Genomic DNA, 20,898 nt, shown 5'->3' on the forward strand with positions numbered 1-20,898 from the left:
ATGGGCTCTTATTTGCTGTTAGTTATTTCAAATGTATGTGTTTGAGCTTCATTACAGCTCCTCACAAATGTTTGTTGTTTTGTGTGCAGTGATGTGCTTGTTACTGCTGTCGATCATCACAAGTGTGGTTTATTGGCTGAAAACTCTCCTGCTTGGAGAGTGTTGGGGACTAGCTGCAGAGACACAAAGCTGCTCTCTTTTATTTGAATGTAACAGGTTGGATGCTTTCATGTACATATTTCTTAGTTGTCATGGGAGTTGAGCTTCATTGTTGCTGTGCTCCTGAGACAAAATGCTACGAAAATGCAAGAGTGTGTGTATGAGAGAGTGTGTGTGAGAGTGAGAGGGAGAGAGAGAGAGCAGTGAGGCATTGGCTGTTGAGAGAAGGAAAGTTTTGTCAGCTCAGCAGTTGGTCGAGGGAAAGTGATCTGAGCTGAGAAGAGAAATCCACCTTTTGAAAATAAATTTTAGCAAGAGCTGGCAGTTGAAAGAAAAGGAACCATTGCATGTGGAGTGAAATAGGAACAACATTCTCAACTTCTGTTGCTTTTTCCTGGGTATGTTAGCCCAAGAGTCATGTGTTGCATATTTTAAGTTCAGATATTGCAGAGAAACCCAAAGGAAAACAACCCTGGATTCAGCTAAGAGCTGCCAAACTCAAATTTTACAGTGAGCATCTACCTACAGTTTAGTCTGCAAATGGACACATTCTTCATTGTTCTGGCTCCATTCTAGCGCATTATATGTTAAGTTAAGCAATGACTGAGGTTAAACTGCTGATTTTCAGCTTTACCGGTGCTTGAGGGTGTTTACTTCCATATCGGCTGCACAGGGTAGTACTTGTAGTCCCCCAATTTTAGGCCAATGCAGTGGGACATTGATCCTAAACATGCAGACAAGGCAACAAATTGGGGGTTTAGGGCAAAACAGTTGAATGTTGACTTGACTAAACTGAATCTGACTATGTTTCACTTGATAACACAGACTGAAGGCAGAGAGTTCCTGAAACAAGCAAGAAGTGAAGCTACAGTATCACTGGGAAAGATTTTCCGAAGTTTCTAAAGGTTTGAGACTTCAGACACTGGGTTTCTCCCATGAAATTGGTTAACATAACAGATGGCACAAGACTGGCTCTGAGCTCTTCTTTAAACTAACTCTTCAATCAACAGTAAATTATGAGTCCGGCTGATCGATACCTCACTTAAACTCACTTTAACTTAACCCTGTCCTACTTTGTACTGCAACTGCTGCCCAGCAATCTCCCTCTGGATAAATAAAGTTCTATCTTATCTTTAAAAAAAACATTTTCTATGTTTATTTTAATTTCATAAATACATTTGTATTAATACATTTCTTAAAAGTAACAGGACTGCTGTACACACTGGTCACTGAAATAGTGTTGCATAATAGTGTAGGTCTATACCGATACTAGACATGGTACCACAATACCCTGCCGTTAAAAACGATACAGTACTGCCTTTTATTGGTATCGATACTTTGAAGCAGTGGTTCCCAACCTGGGGTCCGCGTCCCCCTTAGGGGGGCGCCAGAGATCACAGGGGGTGCCCAAAGCTTTATCTGTTTTGAGGTTGTCAAAAACACTTTGGTTTGCACATTTTTAAAAAATCGTGATAACACGCTAGATAATTTATACAAAAGTCCGTATACATTTTTTCCTCACTGAAAATAGGCAGACTACTTGGTAGTAGGGTGTAATGGTTTTGAGACAAAATGGCGACACAAAAGTCCACGATCTGGTGTCGCAGATCTGAGAGACAGAACCGCAACACACCCGCTCATTGGACTGTTGAGCTCTCATTAAGAAAGTGCAACTGTGCCGGTGGCGGCCGGTGGAGGGTGGGCTCGATAGCGGTGTATATATAGTAGGCTATTTGTATTAACAGTAGGTTATTGTAGGTCACCTTAGATTAGTTTTTATTTACTTGAATCTGCTCCTCTGCTCTTCTCCCCACACTCACACACACCTAGCCTGCACCTCTGGTCTCTCACGGAAAACACAGCGGCTGGCTCCGCCTCTTTCTGTCTCTCTCTCCCTGTATGTGTCTCTGCTGATTTCCTCCATCAGCAGTACGTTTCATAAAGTCGCCGTGTTTAATAAACTCACCCGTGATTGAGTTTTCAAGTGATCTGCATGTGGATCGAAAATGAAACTTAATGTTAGTGAGTGACATCTGCAGTGGTGCGTTCACTGTCGCCCCGTAATGTAACATTTCCTGTGTGTCTGTTGACATAATACCAGATGACCTCTTCCTCACCATTTCTCTGCAAAATGCTAAAGTGGGTTGCCAAATATACTTTGGCAGGTTATAAAAGAGGTACTGGCTTCTGATCCCCAAGCTTGAGACCTCTATAAATGAATGAATTATTTGATGTGTCTTTGTGGCTGTACACAAAGCTCCACAGTTTGTCCGGTTAGAACAATTAAGATGATGTTGGTAATCTTCCCAATCCAATGACACTCTCACACTCCTTTTCTTGCAACTTGTTTATTGTAGAAGGAAATCTAGTATAAGTTTATGTGTATGTGTGTGTGTGTGTGTGTGTGCTAACTGTGTGTGGCAACTGTAAAGAGAATAAACAAATATGACATTTTAGACATCTGAAATAATAATGAATAAAAGCAATATAATAAGAGATAAGTGCGAATAATGACATGAGGACGAAATGAACAAAGATGGATAACTTCTGAAGAGAAAGCAGGAACTAAATAAGGGAGCTTCAAAATATATTGATTATAAACATGAAAACAAACAGCAATATATAATATATGCTACGAAGTGAGACAGGGTGATAAAACACATGGCAACATCACACGTGATAAATAAAACAAACTAGATACTGTACTCACTTCTCAAGGACACACACGGAATATGGAAAGGAAAAAAACGCAGTCAGGAATATGAATGAAGCATTATGCAGAAGTCCAGCAAAACTCCTCTGAACTAGAGACAAAAGATGTGACAACAGTGTCCTCCTGAACGGTTGCAACTGAAAGCGGGGAGACTGAAAACTGTCTCTTCGATTGAGGCACTTAATTGCTGACATGTCATTGGTCCAGGGTGACATGAGGGCCGCATGCACGGCGCCACAGGCTGCGCATGCATGTTAGGTGGTGCAGTCTATGGGCCGAGTGAGAGACCTTCTGAACACAGGTGCAACTATACCTGTCCGTCCCGCCCAAGTAAAGCATATGTTGAAAACACTTAAGTTAGTGCAAGCTGTAGGCCTGTATTTTGTAAATATTACACCTTATAAACCCCTTTTTCTTGGTATTGTTTAATACCAAGAAACAAAACACCAGGAGACTGTTGGTGAAGGCCAACCAAAAGCTGGCATTGATTTACACAGAGCCATGGAGGTGTCATTTGACGCCATTTGTTTGCTATTAGTAAGTAATTACATCATCTTTTTCTGTGTGTGTTTTGTCAGCTGTTGGGGGGGCTCAGCTTTTCTTAGATAAAAGTAGGGGGGGCGCCAAGGAAAAAAGGTTGGGAACCACTGCTTTGAAGCATGTGTGCAGCGCCGCTCTGCTTCCCTCCCTGCAGGGAAAGTGGGCGTGTCTTACGCTGCAGCTCTTCCACAGCTTGTCAGCAACGCAGACGCACATAGCAAACTTTGGAATAATGTCGTTTATGTAGCCGACAGTAAGAGCAAACCCATGGACCCCAGTAAAACAGTCCCTCCATGATTTCGCAAGATTTTTTGTGATTGCCATTCATCTTTTCATAACGAATGACAGTTAGAGTTAACCTCTCGTAGGTTGTAGCTAAAGCAAGAAGCAAGCTAACGCTAGTTGGGCTATGCTGAGCTAAACATGTTCTCTAACCTCAGGTTACTAACCTATTTTGCATTCAGCGCTTCTTTGTTTGGGCCTTGTTGTACAAAGTTTTACAGCCAAAGTTTATGATGAATGGCACAGCAGCTGCCGGTGTTTGTTGTCTTCTCTCAAGTGTGGCCGTACGCAAGGGAGGTTAACGGAGGGAGGGGAACAGCAAGCTCATCAGACGTTTCCTAAAAATAAACAGTGTTCCCGAGTACCGCACCTTGAGTCCGTGTCATATCTGAAGTCTTTTGAGGACTAGTCTCAAGTCAAGTCTGAAGTCACTGTGTGTGCGACTTAAGTCGGTCCAAATCTCAAACTGGAGTCCCCATCTCTGTAGTCTGGTCATGGTGATGAAGCTCAAACCCAATATTATTACTAATAATCCTAGATTTGAGCTTCATCATCTAACTATTTATTAGCCTGCTCACTACAGTAGTGCACTAAAGTATGTAGATTGAACACACATTACACAATGCACCTTGTTGGCAGAGGTCTTGGCTATACTGAGAGCATTTTCTAGTTTTTTCAAATTAGATTTTAAAATGTCAATTAATGAGAACAGGTTCTGTTGTAAAGTTGTTTACAAACTACTGTAGATAGGATATTAAATTATTATTTTAAATTAAAAAACTATTAAGTTCCATGTTCTGTCATTTATTATTCCATTACTTTTCCTTGTTTTAGTATCGGTATCGAGATATTTTGGCAGGTACTGTATCAAAGTCATAATTTTTGTTTTATTTCTATTTGCTCTGAAGGCTACTACCAATACTTTATCAGTTGCAGCTCAAATGCTGAGAGTAACATCTCCACAAGGCAGAATTGATTCTGTATGATGCAACTTTTGAGAAGAAAATAACGATAACAAATAGAGAATTGTATATGTGATCCTGTGTGCTCTGCTTTTCGGGGGCGTTGTTGCTATTAATGTAAAAAAAGAAAAGAAATCCAACAGCATATACTGTCTGCTGCATAAAACATGAAGAGTGATAATCAATAGGGTACGTTAATGGACAAAGTGCTTAAGAAGCTCCTTCACTGAATAAATACTACATTAGTTTGCTCTCTGATATCCATAACCAAGGAGCTTATTCTGACAGTATCTAAATTTGTATCAGTTTACTTAAAAACATATTTCAAGGAACTTGCATCACCTTTTTATAAAAATTATTTCTGGAGCCGATCATCTATGGAAAAAAAGCAGTAATTGATTTGGTATCAGTTATTAGGTTGCCCTTAGAAGAAACCCACAAACCAAATGGGAATTTCAGCTCTGGTTCAAACATACTGTTATATTTTATTTTAGCAAATGGTTCCCAACAATGAACAGGTGATGGTTGATGCTTAATTGTCTCCCGCTGCTTGAAAGCCACAGATTTGATCATTGCAATAGGATTGAAATTCTAAAACTATCTACACTAAATAAGCAGAATTACTTCTCTATGGTCAAGATGTGCAGACTTTTGGTCTTATTCATCGTTAAGCAGACATTTAAATACAAAACAGTAAATGCAACAAATAACAAATTGACTGTGGTTGTGTGGCTATGCAATCCCCCAAATCCCACGAGTACACAGATTCATGGGAGTGCTTGTACCAAATTAAATTGCCAATTTGTGTTTAAATTACTTTTGTCATTACAGTCAGATAAGCCAAACATTATTTGTAAATGAGGCGACTTCTTGAAAAATGTCCTTCTGTTGCGTTATGTTGTGCTGGGTGTAACTGCTCTGTTGTGATTGTATTATTTTAGTTGTACTCCATACCGTGCACTCACACTCTTGAGTGACATTAAATCTGAATCTGACTGACTGACTAGTAATATGAAATGAGTAATTGTTTACATTTTTTAATTAACTTGCCCATCACTGGTCAATATGTAGAAAACAATCTGCCATCAGACTGAAGGTATGAGTCAAAGAGAAAAGTTTGTTCCTGAGAGTCACATGCTGTTGAGTGAGTCTAACCTCATCCGTCTGTTAACAACGCAGCTTCACAATCTTCTGAATCTTGAAGTTGTGACTGAGAAAGCTTTGTCTGTCTGTCCACTGCCTCCTCTGGTGTTTTACACACAGCACATTGATACAGACATCACCCAGTGCAGTTGAGGGGGGGGGGGTACTACATAGCAAGGCTCCCTGGTGGGAACAGAAGTCTACGAGGATCTTGAAGCCTGGGGAGGTCGATAATTGCCCTCCAATTGAATTAAGCTGCGAATGAAGGGTATAGATAGAGATCTCACCTCCCACTGAGCGGCGGCGGATTGAAATCAGGCCTTTTTACTGTACACAGATAACAGCCAGCTTCACCAATTAGAGCCTCGATGTCTCCAGTGTCTCTCCAAAGAATGTTTAATACCGGAGGCTGAGGGCTCATTTTACAGAGCGGCAGATAAACACTTAACGCTTAATTAATTCAGATCGCCGTCATGTCTTTCATGATAGCTTTTATGGTCAAAAGAGGGAAAGGAAAGTGTAGATGATGGTCAAATGTGATGAGGTGTTTCACTAACTGTACAGTAAATCCATAAATATCTCCCTTCTTTTCCTGTCTGCTCATTGATCTTCTTTCTTCTTAACTCATTCTTTCCTTCCATGCTTCATCTTTACTGACAGGCCCGTGTAGCAGGTGTTGTTTTAATGCCATAGGATGTACTTTTTGTTAGGAAATTAAATATAGCTGTGTTTCCAGTAACTGACAAAGTTCTGAATGCAATTTAAAAAATTCACAAAGGTAGAAAGTTAATTTAGCGAAATGAAAAATTGGTTTTCTACTATAGATCTTGGCATGCCATAACAGACCACAAGATAAAAAGCTTTGTGTAAGCAGTTAGTGCTCTTTCAGCTAATACCAGTATAAGAGGAAGTATTCAGATTCTTCATTTACGTTAGAGTACAAATATCACATCTTTCCTCACCAGCTAAGGGTTGTGAAAGCCTGTTCCTGCTGGAAAACAAGTTGACGAATAGGGAATCTGCAGACTGGAAAACCAAAACAATGAGCTAAAAGATCAAACAAATACTGGCTGAAATATTTTTATCTACTCCCCAAATGGCCCTTTTTGGACTCTTTAATACATCTGTTCTGGGATTGTTAATTTGTAAGCTTTTGTTGACACCTGACAATCCATCACAGTCATGAAATGTACAAACTTGGAAGGTATTATCCATCTAGTTAAATTAATTAAAAATTTCAGAACTTAATGAATATCATAAAATAAATAATAAATATCATTAAATAAAGTTCCTAAGCCTCAGAATTGTTAATCAACTAAAAGTTAATCCACACCTTCTAGCCAATGTATTCTTACTCTTGTTGTGGGAATGTGATGTTGACCTTTCACTGGTGACAGTCTATACTTTTGTGAATCCAGTTTTGTTGTTACGGTACTGTACTCACATCTAACTCTTGTTTCTGTAATCTCATTGTTTTCTGATTTGCAATGACTATCATTAAACTTGTCCAATGCTGCTTTCACAGTTTCATAGTAGCTCTCAGCTCTGCTTGAAGTGGGGGAAAAAATAAATGCCAGTACTCCACTTATTCATATGTTGGTGTATACCCACCCCCACCCCCATAGTGAAAAGGTTAAGTCTTCCTGTCTTCAACCTTATGCAGGGCTCACTGTATAGCTGTGCACCTGCACAAATAGTGAGGATGTAAGTAACATGCTTGGTCTGACAACTACAATAATCATCACCATAACAATCACCAATATATATTAAAAAATTCCAACTAAAACTTGGACCGTTGCTTGATCTGATATGTTGACATGAGCTTTGACAGCTTTCACATGAGATTATGAAAGGAGGGCTTTCAGAAATGCTTCACTTAACAAAATGTTTATCTACCAAACTGCGGATACACAGCCATGACAAAGACTTAGTGGACGTGCGACACACACCGGCTGCATCCTGCAGTGGTGTCATACTTGCACATGTTAATTGCCACCGGTAGCACACAGTGGACCTGCCATAGAGTTATAAGAAGTAGTCTAGGTCTGGGTCTGTAATGTAATGTCAGTATCCTTGAATGTTGAGGCGTGTATGTGTTGCCCTTTTATTGTGTTAGCAGGACAGACAATACATATACATCTCTGAAAGATCATGATGGACAGACATATTACACTCACACATTACTCTGTCTTTATTGAACAAATTTCCAGTTTCCATCACTAATTGTTCATAAGTAAAGACATTAAATAAATTAGTTATAATGTGCTCTTTCCATTCAGCGTTTCTAATTTGATGTGTCCCAATGTGCATAAAGACACTCAAATGAAAACACAGCTGCTGTCACATCTGTGAATGTTTGGCAGCTGCAGAATTCAATATGTATGACTGGAGAAAAGGCTCTGACAGTATTAATTAAAATGTCAGCTGTGGTCATGTGGGTGGCCGGTGCTGAGTGTGTGGGGTGTGTGTGTGTGTGTGTGTGTGTGTGTGAGTGAGTGTCTTTTTATTTTTTTTTAAAGTTATTTTTTCCCAGCCTTGTTGTGAGATGTTCTATTAAAGCACATCAAATGTCAATGTCCTCTTTCCTTGTTGCTGCTTATCTCCCTCCCTCACCAACATCCTCTCTTCACCTCTTTTTATACTTCTCATCTTCAACTCCTTTTGCCATGCTCCTATTCTCTGTCATTCCCTTATCTGTCCTCATCCTCACACTTCTCCCTCTTCCTCTTCTCTTGCCTGCTGAGCTAAACTGAACCGTGGAAAAGGTTTTACTGCTGTCTCAGTGCATCTTAATGCAAGTCATGATGAAGAGCACCACGAGGAATAATAACAGTCTGCCAGTTTCAGAAAGAGAGAAAGAGAGAGAGACAAATTCCGAACTTTTAAGAAACTTTGATGTGTGACCGATTTTAAAATCCTAATTAAAGAAAGAAAGCAGGCTAAACCAGGTTGTTTGTGAAGATATACATGTGCAGAATAAGGAAACAAACTTTCACGGCAACTTAACAAGTGCTTTAGTGTGTGTTTAAGGGTGTCTAGTTAGGGATTTATGCACAGTGAATATAGTAAGTACAGCACTATCCTAATATATATATATATATATATATATATATATATATATATATTCTTATTGACTCGAGGGTCTATCCAGGATCCAAAACAGCTAATTGATGGATTGAGGAAATATTGCTTTCTCAACAACTTTTTCAAAGCTAAAAAATAACTTTTAACCTCAATATGTGGCTTATAAATAAATTGTACATATTCTTGGTGATTTGATTAAAGACCTTTTCAGTAGAAGAAATGTTTGAGCAAATCATTCTTTCCAATTGATTTTGAACAAGATTAAAAGCAAAGTAAGACGTTTTTTTCTTATTCTCAAAATTAAATAAAAGTATAGAATTTTAAATGCATTTTTAAAATTCAAATGTACTGACCTTCTTTGGCCACAGCTGGCCAGTGAATACAGAAATAGGTAATTCATATGAAAGTCATCAGGATTTATAACACATTGATTTGTTATTTCCTTGCTTACACTAATAAGAGTTATGAAACTTGTGTGTGTGTGTGTGTGTGTGTGTGTGTTTGGAGAGATTATTCTTTGCAGGATCTTTAAGTGTTTCTTAGGGGCCTTTAAGCACATGCAGATTTCTCAGCCAGCAAAAGACAGCTGAACTCATCAATACATCGAAGGTTTCTGCCAAGGCTGGTTGGAGGGTAAAAGGAAGCTCTATTGATCAGTTTTGACTTGACCACAGCAGCCAATCAGCAGATGAATAGAGGTTAATGGTCCTCCTTGGTGTGTAAAAGCTAAACATAGATTGGCATTTGCGACAAGGCCTTGGCATTTATTTTAGCTGACCCTCTGTCAATCTTAACAGGAAAAAGAAATTAATGTATCAAAGGCTAAATCAGTCACTGTTAAAATCACAAACTGGGACACTTACAAATTTGTTTTGGATTGATTAAATTCACTTTTTGTCTCTGCTCTCAGAATTGCACAGATAAAATTAATTAAATTAATCCCAAACTACTTTATGTTAAGGTTGTATCTAATATTGCAACAGCAAATATGTTTGGGAGGAAATCTTATGCCACCTAAATTGTTTCACCAAGTAGTAAAATGTTCAGAGTGAACCCAACACCAAAATGCTTTGTCTATTTGGGCTGCTGTAGAAACATGGCGGGCGCAACATGGCGACTTCCATGTAAGAGGACCCACGGTGTACGTAGATAGAAATGGTTCATTCTAAGGTAATAAAAACATAACTGTTCGTTATTTAAGGTCTTTATACACCACTGAAAACGTAGTAATGGATTGCATATTGCATTTCTGTCAGTAGATTCTTCTAAATATTACACACTGAACCTTTAACTTATGTTAATGCATAGACACTCATAGCACTTGGTTAACGTTAGACTGTTATTTTGGTGGAAAATATCACTTGTGGCATTTATGTGATGTAACTTCTAAAATGTAGTATGACAGTAGAACAAGCAGAAAAGTGTGAAAGTGAAAGTGGTCCCTTATGTACCTACAGAAAATACAGAAAATGATCACCTGAACCTGCAGCTCCTCTCTGTTTTACTGAGCTTTAAAGCAAGTTTTACTTGCTGTTGATCTGTTCAGCCTACAACTTAATATTTTTTGTTCACTCTCACCGCTTTCATAGTGTGTTTTTCAGGTGCAGCAGGCAGCTGTTTTTAGCTAAAAAGCTCTAAAATCACACTGTACACTACCTGCTCAGCCCCAAAGACACAGTTAGCAACTTTGTGGTGAACATAGTGAAGCATTTAGCAGATGCTTCAGAAATACAGTAAATATTGGAATTATAGTACACTTATGAGGAGGTCAGAAACTTGACTGCAAATGAATGCTAATGTTTTTCTGTAACTACTGGATGTGAGAAACTGTGCTAACAAGTTTATTGTAGCCTACCCCCCTCACTTTTCCAGCAGCTGGTAAACAATACACACACACACACACACACGAGTTTTAGCTAAAGCCTTTATTCGCTGACAAACTGTTACCTACACCAGTGGTTCCCGACCTTTTTTTTCCTTGCCGCCCCCCCTACTTTTATTTAAGAAAAGCTGAACCCCCCTAACAGCTGACATGCACACAGAAAAAGATGATGTACTTACTAATGGCAAACAAATGGAGTCAAATGACACCTCCATGGCTCGGTGTAAATCAATGCAAGCTCTTGGTTGGCCTTCACCAACAGGTGAAGGTGTAATATTTACAAAATACAGGCCTACAGATTGCACTAACTTAAATGTTTTCAACATATACTTTACTTGGGCAACCCACATTAGCATTTTGCAGATGTGGCTAGGCTGGTGGTGGCGCTAAGGAGGGGAATCACCACCACCAGAATCTAACTATCCGACAACGCCACCTGGGGACATCCACCCCAGGAAATGCTCTTTTTCTATGACTAAACCTTTATACAAAGACTACACAGGTAAGTAAGACAGAGATGTGGCTCCAAAAGAATAACTTATTTATTGATAATCGGTAGATGGAAGTGCCTGAAAAGAGGATGGTGAATAATACAAATAAATAATCAAATTACAATGGAATATGAAAGTTTATTAAAAGTTTTGGCAAACAATTTCTTTGAGTTTTAACAAAACACACTCCCAGTTATTACTGATTACTGAACCAAACAAAAGGGCAGAGTGGGCCAGGGCCAGCTGTGGGGAGGCAGTCTAACTAAGGGTGTGCTCCAGGGGTGCACCAACTTACCCACCGCATGTGCTCACTGCAATCGATGGTCACTGTAAACCGGTTCACTTCAAATCGTGTCACTACCAAATCGTGCCCCAGTGACGTTAACACTACAATCCGTGTAGGAACCCACACTAGTGTGCCTAGCCTCCACCAAAAGCCGACCACTAGCACCACTGAAAAGAACAAAACAACAAGTTAAATAAAACACAATGGACCAGTTGGGTATATCTAAAATATAAGCATAGTCAGCTAGGGGAGTGCCGGTTGAAGGCACTACAGCCAGAGCAGTACCAGCAGCAATCGTTAAAATCCTAATTTCACAAAAGCAAAACAGCAGCTGACCACCTACAATTAAAAACACATACATATTAACAGATTTATAAAAGTAAATAACAGTTACCTCAGGTATTTATCATACTGTACTTGTTGCTCCTTAAGCTTCTCGTACCTTAACACCGGGTGCTCTGTGAGGAACAATACATCACGCCACTTCAGACAGGGAACCTTGGAATCAGCCAAACTACATAACAGGCAGGCAGTAGACTGCTGCAAAACATACAACCTCAGTCACTGGGAAAAGACAATGAAAACATAAGACAAGGTTTTTACTCACTCACCTACCCAGACATCACAGAGGGTTCATGTGGCCACAGACAGGCAGGGACAAAGCAAAGAGGCAGCCATGATACTACTGCTGCTTTAAATACGCTCAGTTAAAGAGGTGCGTTCAAGAGCAAGGCTAAAAACCTATAAGCCTGCATAGAAAACACACACCACTACACAGAAAAACGGTGAGGGAGATGTCATCTGGTATTATGTCAACAGACACGCAGGAAATGTTACATTACGGGGCGACAGTGAACGCACCACTGCAGATGTCACTCACTAACATTAAGTTTCATTTTCGATCCACATGCAGATCACTTGAAAACTCAATCACGGGTGAGTTTATTAAACACGGCGACTTTATGAAACGTACTGCTGATGGAGGAAATCAGCAGAGACACATACAGGGAGAGAGAGACAGAAAGAGGCGGAGCCAGCCGCTGTGTTTTCCGTGAGAGACCAGAGGTGCAGGCTAGGTGTGTGTGAGTGTGGGGAGAAGAGCAGAGGAGCAGATTCAAGTAAATAAAAACTAATCTAAGGTGACCTACAATAACCTACTGTTAATACAAATAGCCTACTATATATACACCGCTATCGAGCCCACCCGCCACCGGCACAGTTGCACTTTCTTAATGAGAGCTCAACAGTCCAATGAGCGGGTGTGTTGCGGTTCTGTCTCTCAGATCCGCGACACCAGATCGTGGACTTTTGTGTCGCCATTTTTGTCTCTGTTTCAAAACCATTACACCCTACTACCAAGTAGTCTGCCTATTTTCAGTGAGGAAAAAATGTATACAGACTTTTGTATAAATTATCTAGCGTGTTATCACGATTTTTTAAAAATGTGCAAACCAAAGTTTTGACAACCTCAAAGCAGATAAAGCTTTGGGCACCCCCTGTGATCTCTGGTGCCCCCCTAAGGGGGACGCGGACCCCAGGTTGGGAACCACTGCTTCAAAGTATCGATACCAATAAAAGGCAGTATTGTATCGTTTTTAACGGCAGGGTATTGTGGTACCTTTTCTAGTATCGGTATAGACCTACACTATTATGCAACACTATTTTGTACCAGTGACCAGTGTGTACAGCAGTCCTGTTACTTTTAAGAAATGTATTACAGTTTTTCTCAAATGCTAAAACACATTTCACAAACGTTTCGTCCATGTTCTCCAATGTCTAAACACAACACCCTTTTCTAAAGCTACATAAACACAACCACACCTTCTCCCTTCAAAACTCAAACTTTCACACCAAAAGAGCAGCTCGAAGCTTTCAAAAATGTAAACACTATACACATCATTACACACTACAGCAAAACAATTGAAAACACAATGCTCAATTTGTGAGAAGGTTCTTTGTTTCATAACTGCCAATGCATATTTTTAGAAACTTTACAATAATGGATCTTCTTAGATCTCTGCAGAGGATTGGGCATTTAGATTTGTGAGTTTCATATGAAGAGTAAATTCTGTACACTACTGTAACACAACTCAATGCAAAAACAGAATCTATTGCACACAACAGTACTCTTGAAAACATGATCAGGGTGTGAAGTTTTTTTTATTTATTTACACCACAATCACTGTGCGGCATCATGTCGCTGAGCTGCATCGGGCCACATCACCTCATCCACATCGCAGGCTATATTGTCTCTTGCCAGGCACCGCGGGAAAAACGCCCTGGAATGGCGGATCCATCCTTGGAAGTTCTCCACTGGGATGTCAACACACGCCAGCTCCATTGCCCTTAGGAGGTTCTCTCTAGTGTATGGTTGTCTGTCATAAACCTTCCATCTCCACGATGAGAAGAACTCCTCTATAGGGTTCAGGAAAGGGGAGTAGGGTGGCAGACAGACGTTTAAAAAGTGGTTACTGTTGGTGGTGAACCACTCTCTGATTTGGTTTGTTCTGTGGAAGCGTACATTGTCCCAAATGATCACATAAATGGGATGTTCGGGCCCAGGATGGTGTTGTTGGCGGTCCAGGAGGATATCTTTTAGCTCCTCTAGGAAGGTTAGGAGACGTTGGGTGTTGTAAGACACAAGGACAGCCTGCCGGTGGGCAAGCCCCTCCAAACCCATGGCTGCACAAGAGTAATATTACCCCCCCCGTTGGCCAGGAACCTCAGTGATGGCTCTTTGGCCAATGATGTTACGGCCTCTTTGCCTTCGTTTCTGCAGGTTGAAGCCAGCCTCATCCAGGAAGAGGTACTCATGAGGTCTGGCCATCGCGTCCAACTGTAATATCCTCTGTGAAAATGTGAAAGTGCACAGGTGTTCAGAACAACAGTCAATCAGGTAGCATAGTATTGTCCAGAAGTAATGTAGGCCACTGAGCAACACAGTATGTTCACTAACTGTACTGTGAACATGGATGTATACTTACTTGCACATACTCGTAACGTAGGTCTTTGTGTCGTGCAGAGTTTCGCTCAAAGGGAACCCTATAGACTTGTTTCATCCGCATCTTTTGGCGCCGGAGAACTCGGTCTATTGTGGCCAAGCTGACATCATCAATGCCCTCAAAGTTCACATTATCGGCAATGACTTTGTCTCTGATCTCCCGGAGTCTGATGAGGTTGTTCTCACGAACCATATCCACAATGAGGGTTTCTTGTGCCGCTGTAAATATGGCAACCCTCCCACCTCTATGTGGCATTCTTTCAACTCTAAAGAAAGAAACGTGTTGTCAATTGACATGTTTTACAATACAGTAACAACTGATTTGAAACTAATAGACTACTTTCACAGGCTTGTAAAATTGTATTGTGACAAAGAAAGCAATAGAGTACAATACCTGTTGTGTTGTCTGAATGCCCTGATAATGGTGGCCACGGTGAACCTACTCAGGTTTGGACGGACTCTTAGTCCTGCTTCAGCCATTGTCATGCCATGGACAATGACATGGTCAATGACTGTTGCTCGCATCTCGTCTGTAATGATGGTGCGAGGTTGTCTTGCTCTCCCTCCTGGACCTTCTCCTCTCCCTTGTTGGCCTCCTCCTCTTCTTCCTTGGCCTGCTCCTCTTCCTCGTTGGCCTACTCCTCTTCCTCCCTGGCCTGCTCCTCTTCCTCGTTGGCCTCCTCCTCTTCCTCCCTGGCCTGCTCCTCTTCCTCCCTGGCCTGCTCCTCTTCCTCCCTTCTTTTGCAACTTGTGTTTTAGCAAGGAAAAATGTGTTAAGATTTATGTGAACGGAGGATTGTGTTTTGTGAATTGTGTCTTCATGTGAAATGTGTTTATGATATTGGAAAATGATGGCTAGATTTAGTAAATGTGTTTAGACAACTGGTCATTTGGTTTAGAGGATTGGCTTTTGTGTTTTAGCATTTGAGAAAAACTGTAATACAAATGTATTTATGAAATTAAAATAAACATAGAAAATGTTTTTTTTAAAGATAAGATAGAACTTTATTTATCCAGAGGGAGATTGCTGGGCAGCAGTTGCAGTACAAAGTAGGACAGGGTGCAAATATAAAAGTGCAAATATAAAATAACAGATTTCCAATCCAGCTATTTTAAAGGGGACTAGTAGCAGTGGCTGAATCACTCGCTACAAAAGACTGGACACATGTTTTATTCAATACGGTCTGGATTAAGTTAAAGTGAGTTTAAGTGAGGTATCGATCAGCCGGACTCATAATTTACTGTTGATTGAAGAGTTAGTTTAAAGAAGAGCTCAGAGCCAGACTTTTGCCATCTGTTATGTTAACCAATTTCATGGGAGAAACCCAGTGTCTGAAGTCTCAAACCTTTAGAAACTTCGGAAAATCTTTCCCAGTGATACTGTAGCTTCACTTCTTGCTTGTTTCAGGAACTCTCTGCCTTCAGTCTGTGTTATCAAGTGAAACATAGGTTAACCCAGGTTGAGAACCACTGACCTACACTGTACATTTCCTGCTAAACTTGTCTACTCATCTTTTCCCTTCTCCACTGCATTCACCTACCGCTCGCACACCTTTCTTCAATCACACACTCACTATGTACACCAAAGGGAGCTCCTCGATGGAGACTGCGAGTGGTGGGGGTAACGTTACAGGACTAGTAAACAAGTGAAACGCCTCTGCCCCTGTTTTTGGGTTTAGCCTTGATGATAAAGATGAGCCAGCAAACATGACAAAGCTGCGTGCACCTCCGTTCAGCACACTTATGTGTCAGTCAATCCATAAATTCTGCTCATATGTGACTCAGATTAAATTTTTTTATAGTAATACAAGCAAAAACATGTAGCTGCCGAGTAGGACAAAGCCACAACCTATTCACCCTGCTGCCGTCTTGCAGAATGATCCACTGCTGTACCACCAGACTACAGACTAGCTTCTTTTGTCAGGCTGTGAGGCTGCTAAATAATCGTAGCATCATTATCTAGTGTTAGCTTTATTACTACTTAGCTAGTTAGCTAGCTACTACAAATGTCTACAAAAGACGACTTACCTTTAAATTGAAGGCTTGGACCTTTTCATTGTGAAGAAATAAAATGTGAAACTATGTCTGCCTCTTGACAGCAATTCCTGGCACTTCTTACGTCCCAAAACGTCTGTCACTCATCTATCTGTCATCCGCTTTCAGTGTGCACACAGTAATGTTGCATGTGCAGCCAGGCAGGGCAGAAAATTGTGAGGAACGGTGGTACAGGGTTTCTCCTTTCTGTCTGTCTCAGCTAAAAAATGCTAGCCAGTCAGCTATTATGTTTTCTTTCAAATTTTGGATCACATATTAGTACTTATATACATGTAATTTCTAGAAGACAGGATTGCAGCAGCAGATGTAGTTTTCTCAGTTGTCATGTTGTCATGGAGCTGTTTAAACTTTCCATTATTCTGAGCACTTTTAGGACCTCTCCTCCTAAGATTGCTTAAAAGTTGAGCTTGGAAAACAACAACCATTCTAGATGCTCCACTTATATGGGCTTTTGCTTGATTTTTGCTTTCGATATTAAAATAAAAACTCTCTCTAAAAAAAGTGCCCCTTCCTCACCGCACCCAGTTGACAGTTGTAACAGCACACACTGGAGGAACAATCTCAGGAAAAACATGTGATGCTATGCTGTCTTGCTGCAGAAAGGATGTCATTTTCTGCAGCTGTATAAAGTGCTGCCAGCCTTCTCACTCAGCCCTACATCGCTTGCTTTCCTTGTGCACCCAGAAAATGAGCCAGGAATGCAATTCAACTCAATCACAGTTTTTTTTTCTTTCTCCTCTGCCTACCACGCTCTAATTTCTCTGTTGTTTGCCTTTCTTTCTTTCGCCTTCTCTCTATCCATTTGTTAGCCGAGAGCTGACGATCAGTTGAGTTGAAGTAGAGGTGTGCAGGTCATTCCAGGATGTTTGTGATCCATCCTCGTTGAGAGAGACAAAGAGGACAGAATTAGAGAGGCGGTAAAATAGTGGAAACACTGTGTGGCAGGATGGATTGCAGTGTGAATCCATCACGTTCTCTTACACACCGCTTTTTAGTCCCTACAAAAAAGAGAGAGAGAAACAAGGAAGTGGTGTTCTTGTGTGATTTTTATTTTATTTTTTTATCTGCTGCATGTCAGCGTGCGTATTTCTCAAACACAGATCCCAAACACACATGCATCACAGTAGATGTACCCATCTTTTTCTCTTTTGTAGTTGTAGGAACCCATAGAGGACAGTTCTAGTTGTTGATGATTTGGTATTGAGTTGTTTTTGTATTGCAACTCCTTTGAGGACTTCTGACTGGAGAAACATTGGACCTTTCAGTGTACTGTAAGAGAGCCAGATTAAACCACTGGTTTCCATCCCTTTTTGCTTGAGTGCGTACATCAAATAATTAAGTAAATACCAACCCTGTCTTTTCAATCTGTGTACAACTTTACACTTTCAAATTGCGTGTAGTGCATTCGCCAATTTTGCACACAGCATTAATTTCTGTGGAGAGCCGATGCGTCCTTTATCATGTTTCAGAGGTCTCTGAGATGGTAGCAAGTAGAGCCCAACCGATAAATCGGTATGCCAGTATCATCGGCCAATATGAGCTAATTGCAGATAAATCGGTATCGGTGTTACGGATCCTTCACGTTATGAGTGTTGTTGTTGCATAATTTGTCCACCAGAGGGCACTTTGCTACAGTTGGCAACACGGTTCCACCACAAAACACAGCAGTCAGCTGTTCTTTTGTTCAAAGTTCTATTTATTACAATGAAAAAAGTTTACTTTTAAACTGCATTATGTCATGTTTTCTTGGTGAGTTCTCATAACTGCACAACAAATGTTAGGCATAATCTTAACAAAGATAAGGGGGAAAAAAGAATATTGGATATATCGGATTTCAAAATCCTCAAATATCATCGGTCGGGCTTTAGTAGCAAGAGCCATTTCCCATCTTAACTTCTCACATGGTTTAATTTTTAAATAACAAATAATGTAAGATTATAGGAATGTCTAAAGAAAAAACTAATGAAACAAAATGATTATGAGTGAATCATGATTCAATGATTATCATTTGGGTTTTTGCTGAAAAATTAATAGCAGTCTGCATTTGTCACATTAACCAATGCAGAAGTGGATTATGCTTCAAGAGGGGTTTGAGATGTTTCTTGGGATGTTCACAATTTAAGATGACCACAGGGGGCTACTCAAATGATTTAGGGGGGATTTGAGAAGTTATTTTAGGCTGCTGGATTGATCACAGCCACTTTAATCACAAATGAGCCAGATCACAGTTTAGACCAAAACCTTATTTCTGTAAAAGATGACTAATCCTACTTTGAAGTTAGTAGTATTAGTATAACTACTTTTGTTGTTTTGTTGTAGTACTTTGTGATCCACCTTTTCTCTGGATCTTCACACCAAACTCAGCCTCATTTATCTCTGGGGAGTTGATCAAAGCTGAGGAATTGGCAGATAAACTGTTAAAAGCGATGCAGTGTTTTAGGTGATTTGATAAACTGGAGTGAAACAACATGGACGACTCTTAAGGTGATCTGACTATGTTACTGCGTTTGTTTTAAAATCAATTATATCAATGTTTGGACAACATGATCAATGATGTTATTGTCGTTGCGGTGAGGTCAAGGTCTGGTTAAGGTCTGCTGTTAAGCATGAGTTGGTTATCGTTAAGGTTAGGGCAAGCCTGTAGAGGATCAATGCATTATCCTCAAAAGTGTCTGTGTGCGTCGCATGCTGAACAGAGAAACTCACCTCAAATCACTGGATTTAAAATAAAATTGTGAAATGAATCATCTGTATAAATGTGCACAAGTGTGTGAGTTTACACAATGAGCGACACCTCATGCACTACAACTTGTCCCCGTGTGTACTGTCAATTCTAATTAGCCTAAGGCACACACAAACGCACAGAAACACACCCTCCTGCAGGCGTAACCATTGAGAGTTGAGAGTCTCTTAGCAATTAATTTGTTTTTAGCAGCTGCATTTATTCTACTTTCCTTTGAGCAGAGCTCTGAAAACATGGCCTGCAGTAAAAATCCCGCCAAATCCCCGTCTGTGCTGAAGTGTCTATGAGCAAAACAATGAATGGCTTCTAGCTCCAGAGGTCTTGCTCAGCTGACCTCTTCATCTTCCTGTAGAGGACGACATGATGATTCCTCATTAGGAGGAATTAAATATCACATTATTATTATTAGCTGTTATAAATTCATTCACATGTGGTCTTTTTTCCTGAAAACAAATCACACGATCAGTGGACTTCAATAATTTGTTATGTTTGCCTCTTGTTTTAGTTGTAGAATTTGCTTTAATTAATACAATAAAGTCTTTAATAATTATATATATTTACTAAAAATGTTCCAGATCTCTGCTTTGAAACTAAATTATGGTAATAGAAATCATGCCCTCAAGACTGGACAGAAATAATAGGGAACATATAAAGCATGAATTATCTTCAGGTTAAGAGGGAACTTAGAGTTACGTAAAAGAAGATGGAGGAAATTGTTTCATTAAAATAAAAAAGCAAAACAAATGCTTGAACTTGCATAATAAGTAGAATAATTGCACTTTTGGCATCACCTCCCTTTTTAATCTAACGTCTGTCAGAAAAACTTTCATGTTTACAAAAAAGACTAATATTTTTGCAATATAGTATACAATAAGCTTACATCTGATTTTATTTGCCCGACTGCTACACTTTCTCATGATGAAATGACAAAATAGGTTGATTGTCAATTGTCCTAAAATGACATACATTCATACCCCTGCATGTCTGTCACATAATGCACTACTTCTGCAAAAAATTATTATAATTACAAATGCTTTGGTATTCTCATGTATTCAAAGTTTGGTTGGGTTTATAAAAAGTTCACGTAATGGGGTAAAATAAGTACATTATATAAGTCTTGTGACTTCACTCATAATAACTTTAAAACATTAAATAAATCATCTTGACTTGATTTACACTCTACTTGAAACTTAGGCCCCTGTGTGAAAGTCATGACTTTGTTTGACCCATTCATGCACCCCCACCTCATCCATAAATGTAAATATGGGTTGTAATAAGCTGCGGCACAATCGATCCACATGGCTGTTTTTCTGGTGAGGACAGGCTGTACAATCAGTAGATACTGACTGAAGTATTTATCCATAAAAAAACAGCAAAACAATAAAAGATTTATTATCCAATAAACAAATCTGCTGCTTTGTCCATATTTCTGTCTCAGATGAATAGAACCACAACTGTTTGTACATACACACATGCACACGCACACACCTACACACACACAGACCCAATGACAATGTGGGAGCTGCTTAATAAAACAAAACAAAACTTAGTTTGTAA

The 20,898-nt window shown here is 39.8% G+C and overlaps 1 protein-coding gene across 2 annotated transcripts in view; it reads left to right on the forward strand.

Annotated features, from left to right (window-relative positions):
- The window catches only part of LOC119908630 (exostosin-1-like), a 166,622-nt gene that overhangs the window by 3,810 nt on the left and 141,914 nt on the right, over positions 1-20,898 (forward strand). The window contains exon 4 of one of the 2 annotated variants that reach the window (XM_038726437.1): positions 985-1,268. The exons of the other annotated variant lie outside the window; for it this stretch is intronic. Coding sequence (XP_038582365.1) covers positions 985-1,006 — 22 coding nt within the window. The 3' untranslated portion in view covers positions 1,007-1,268. Of the gene's footprint in view, positions 1-984; positions 1,269-20,898 lie in introns of those variants that run through there. 2 annotated transcript variants of the gene reach the window in all.

The sequence above is a fragment of the Micropterus salmoides genome, unplaced genomic scaffold (genome assembly GCF_014851395.1).
Source record: "Micropterus salmoides isolate LMB-PRFRI ecotype aquatic unplaced genomic scaffold, ASM1485139v1 Ms_hic_scaffold_18, whole genome shotgun sequence".
NCBI lineage: Eukaryota > Metazoa > Chordata > Actinopteri > Centrarchiformes > Centrarchidae > Micropterus > Micropterus salmoides.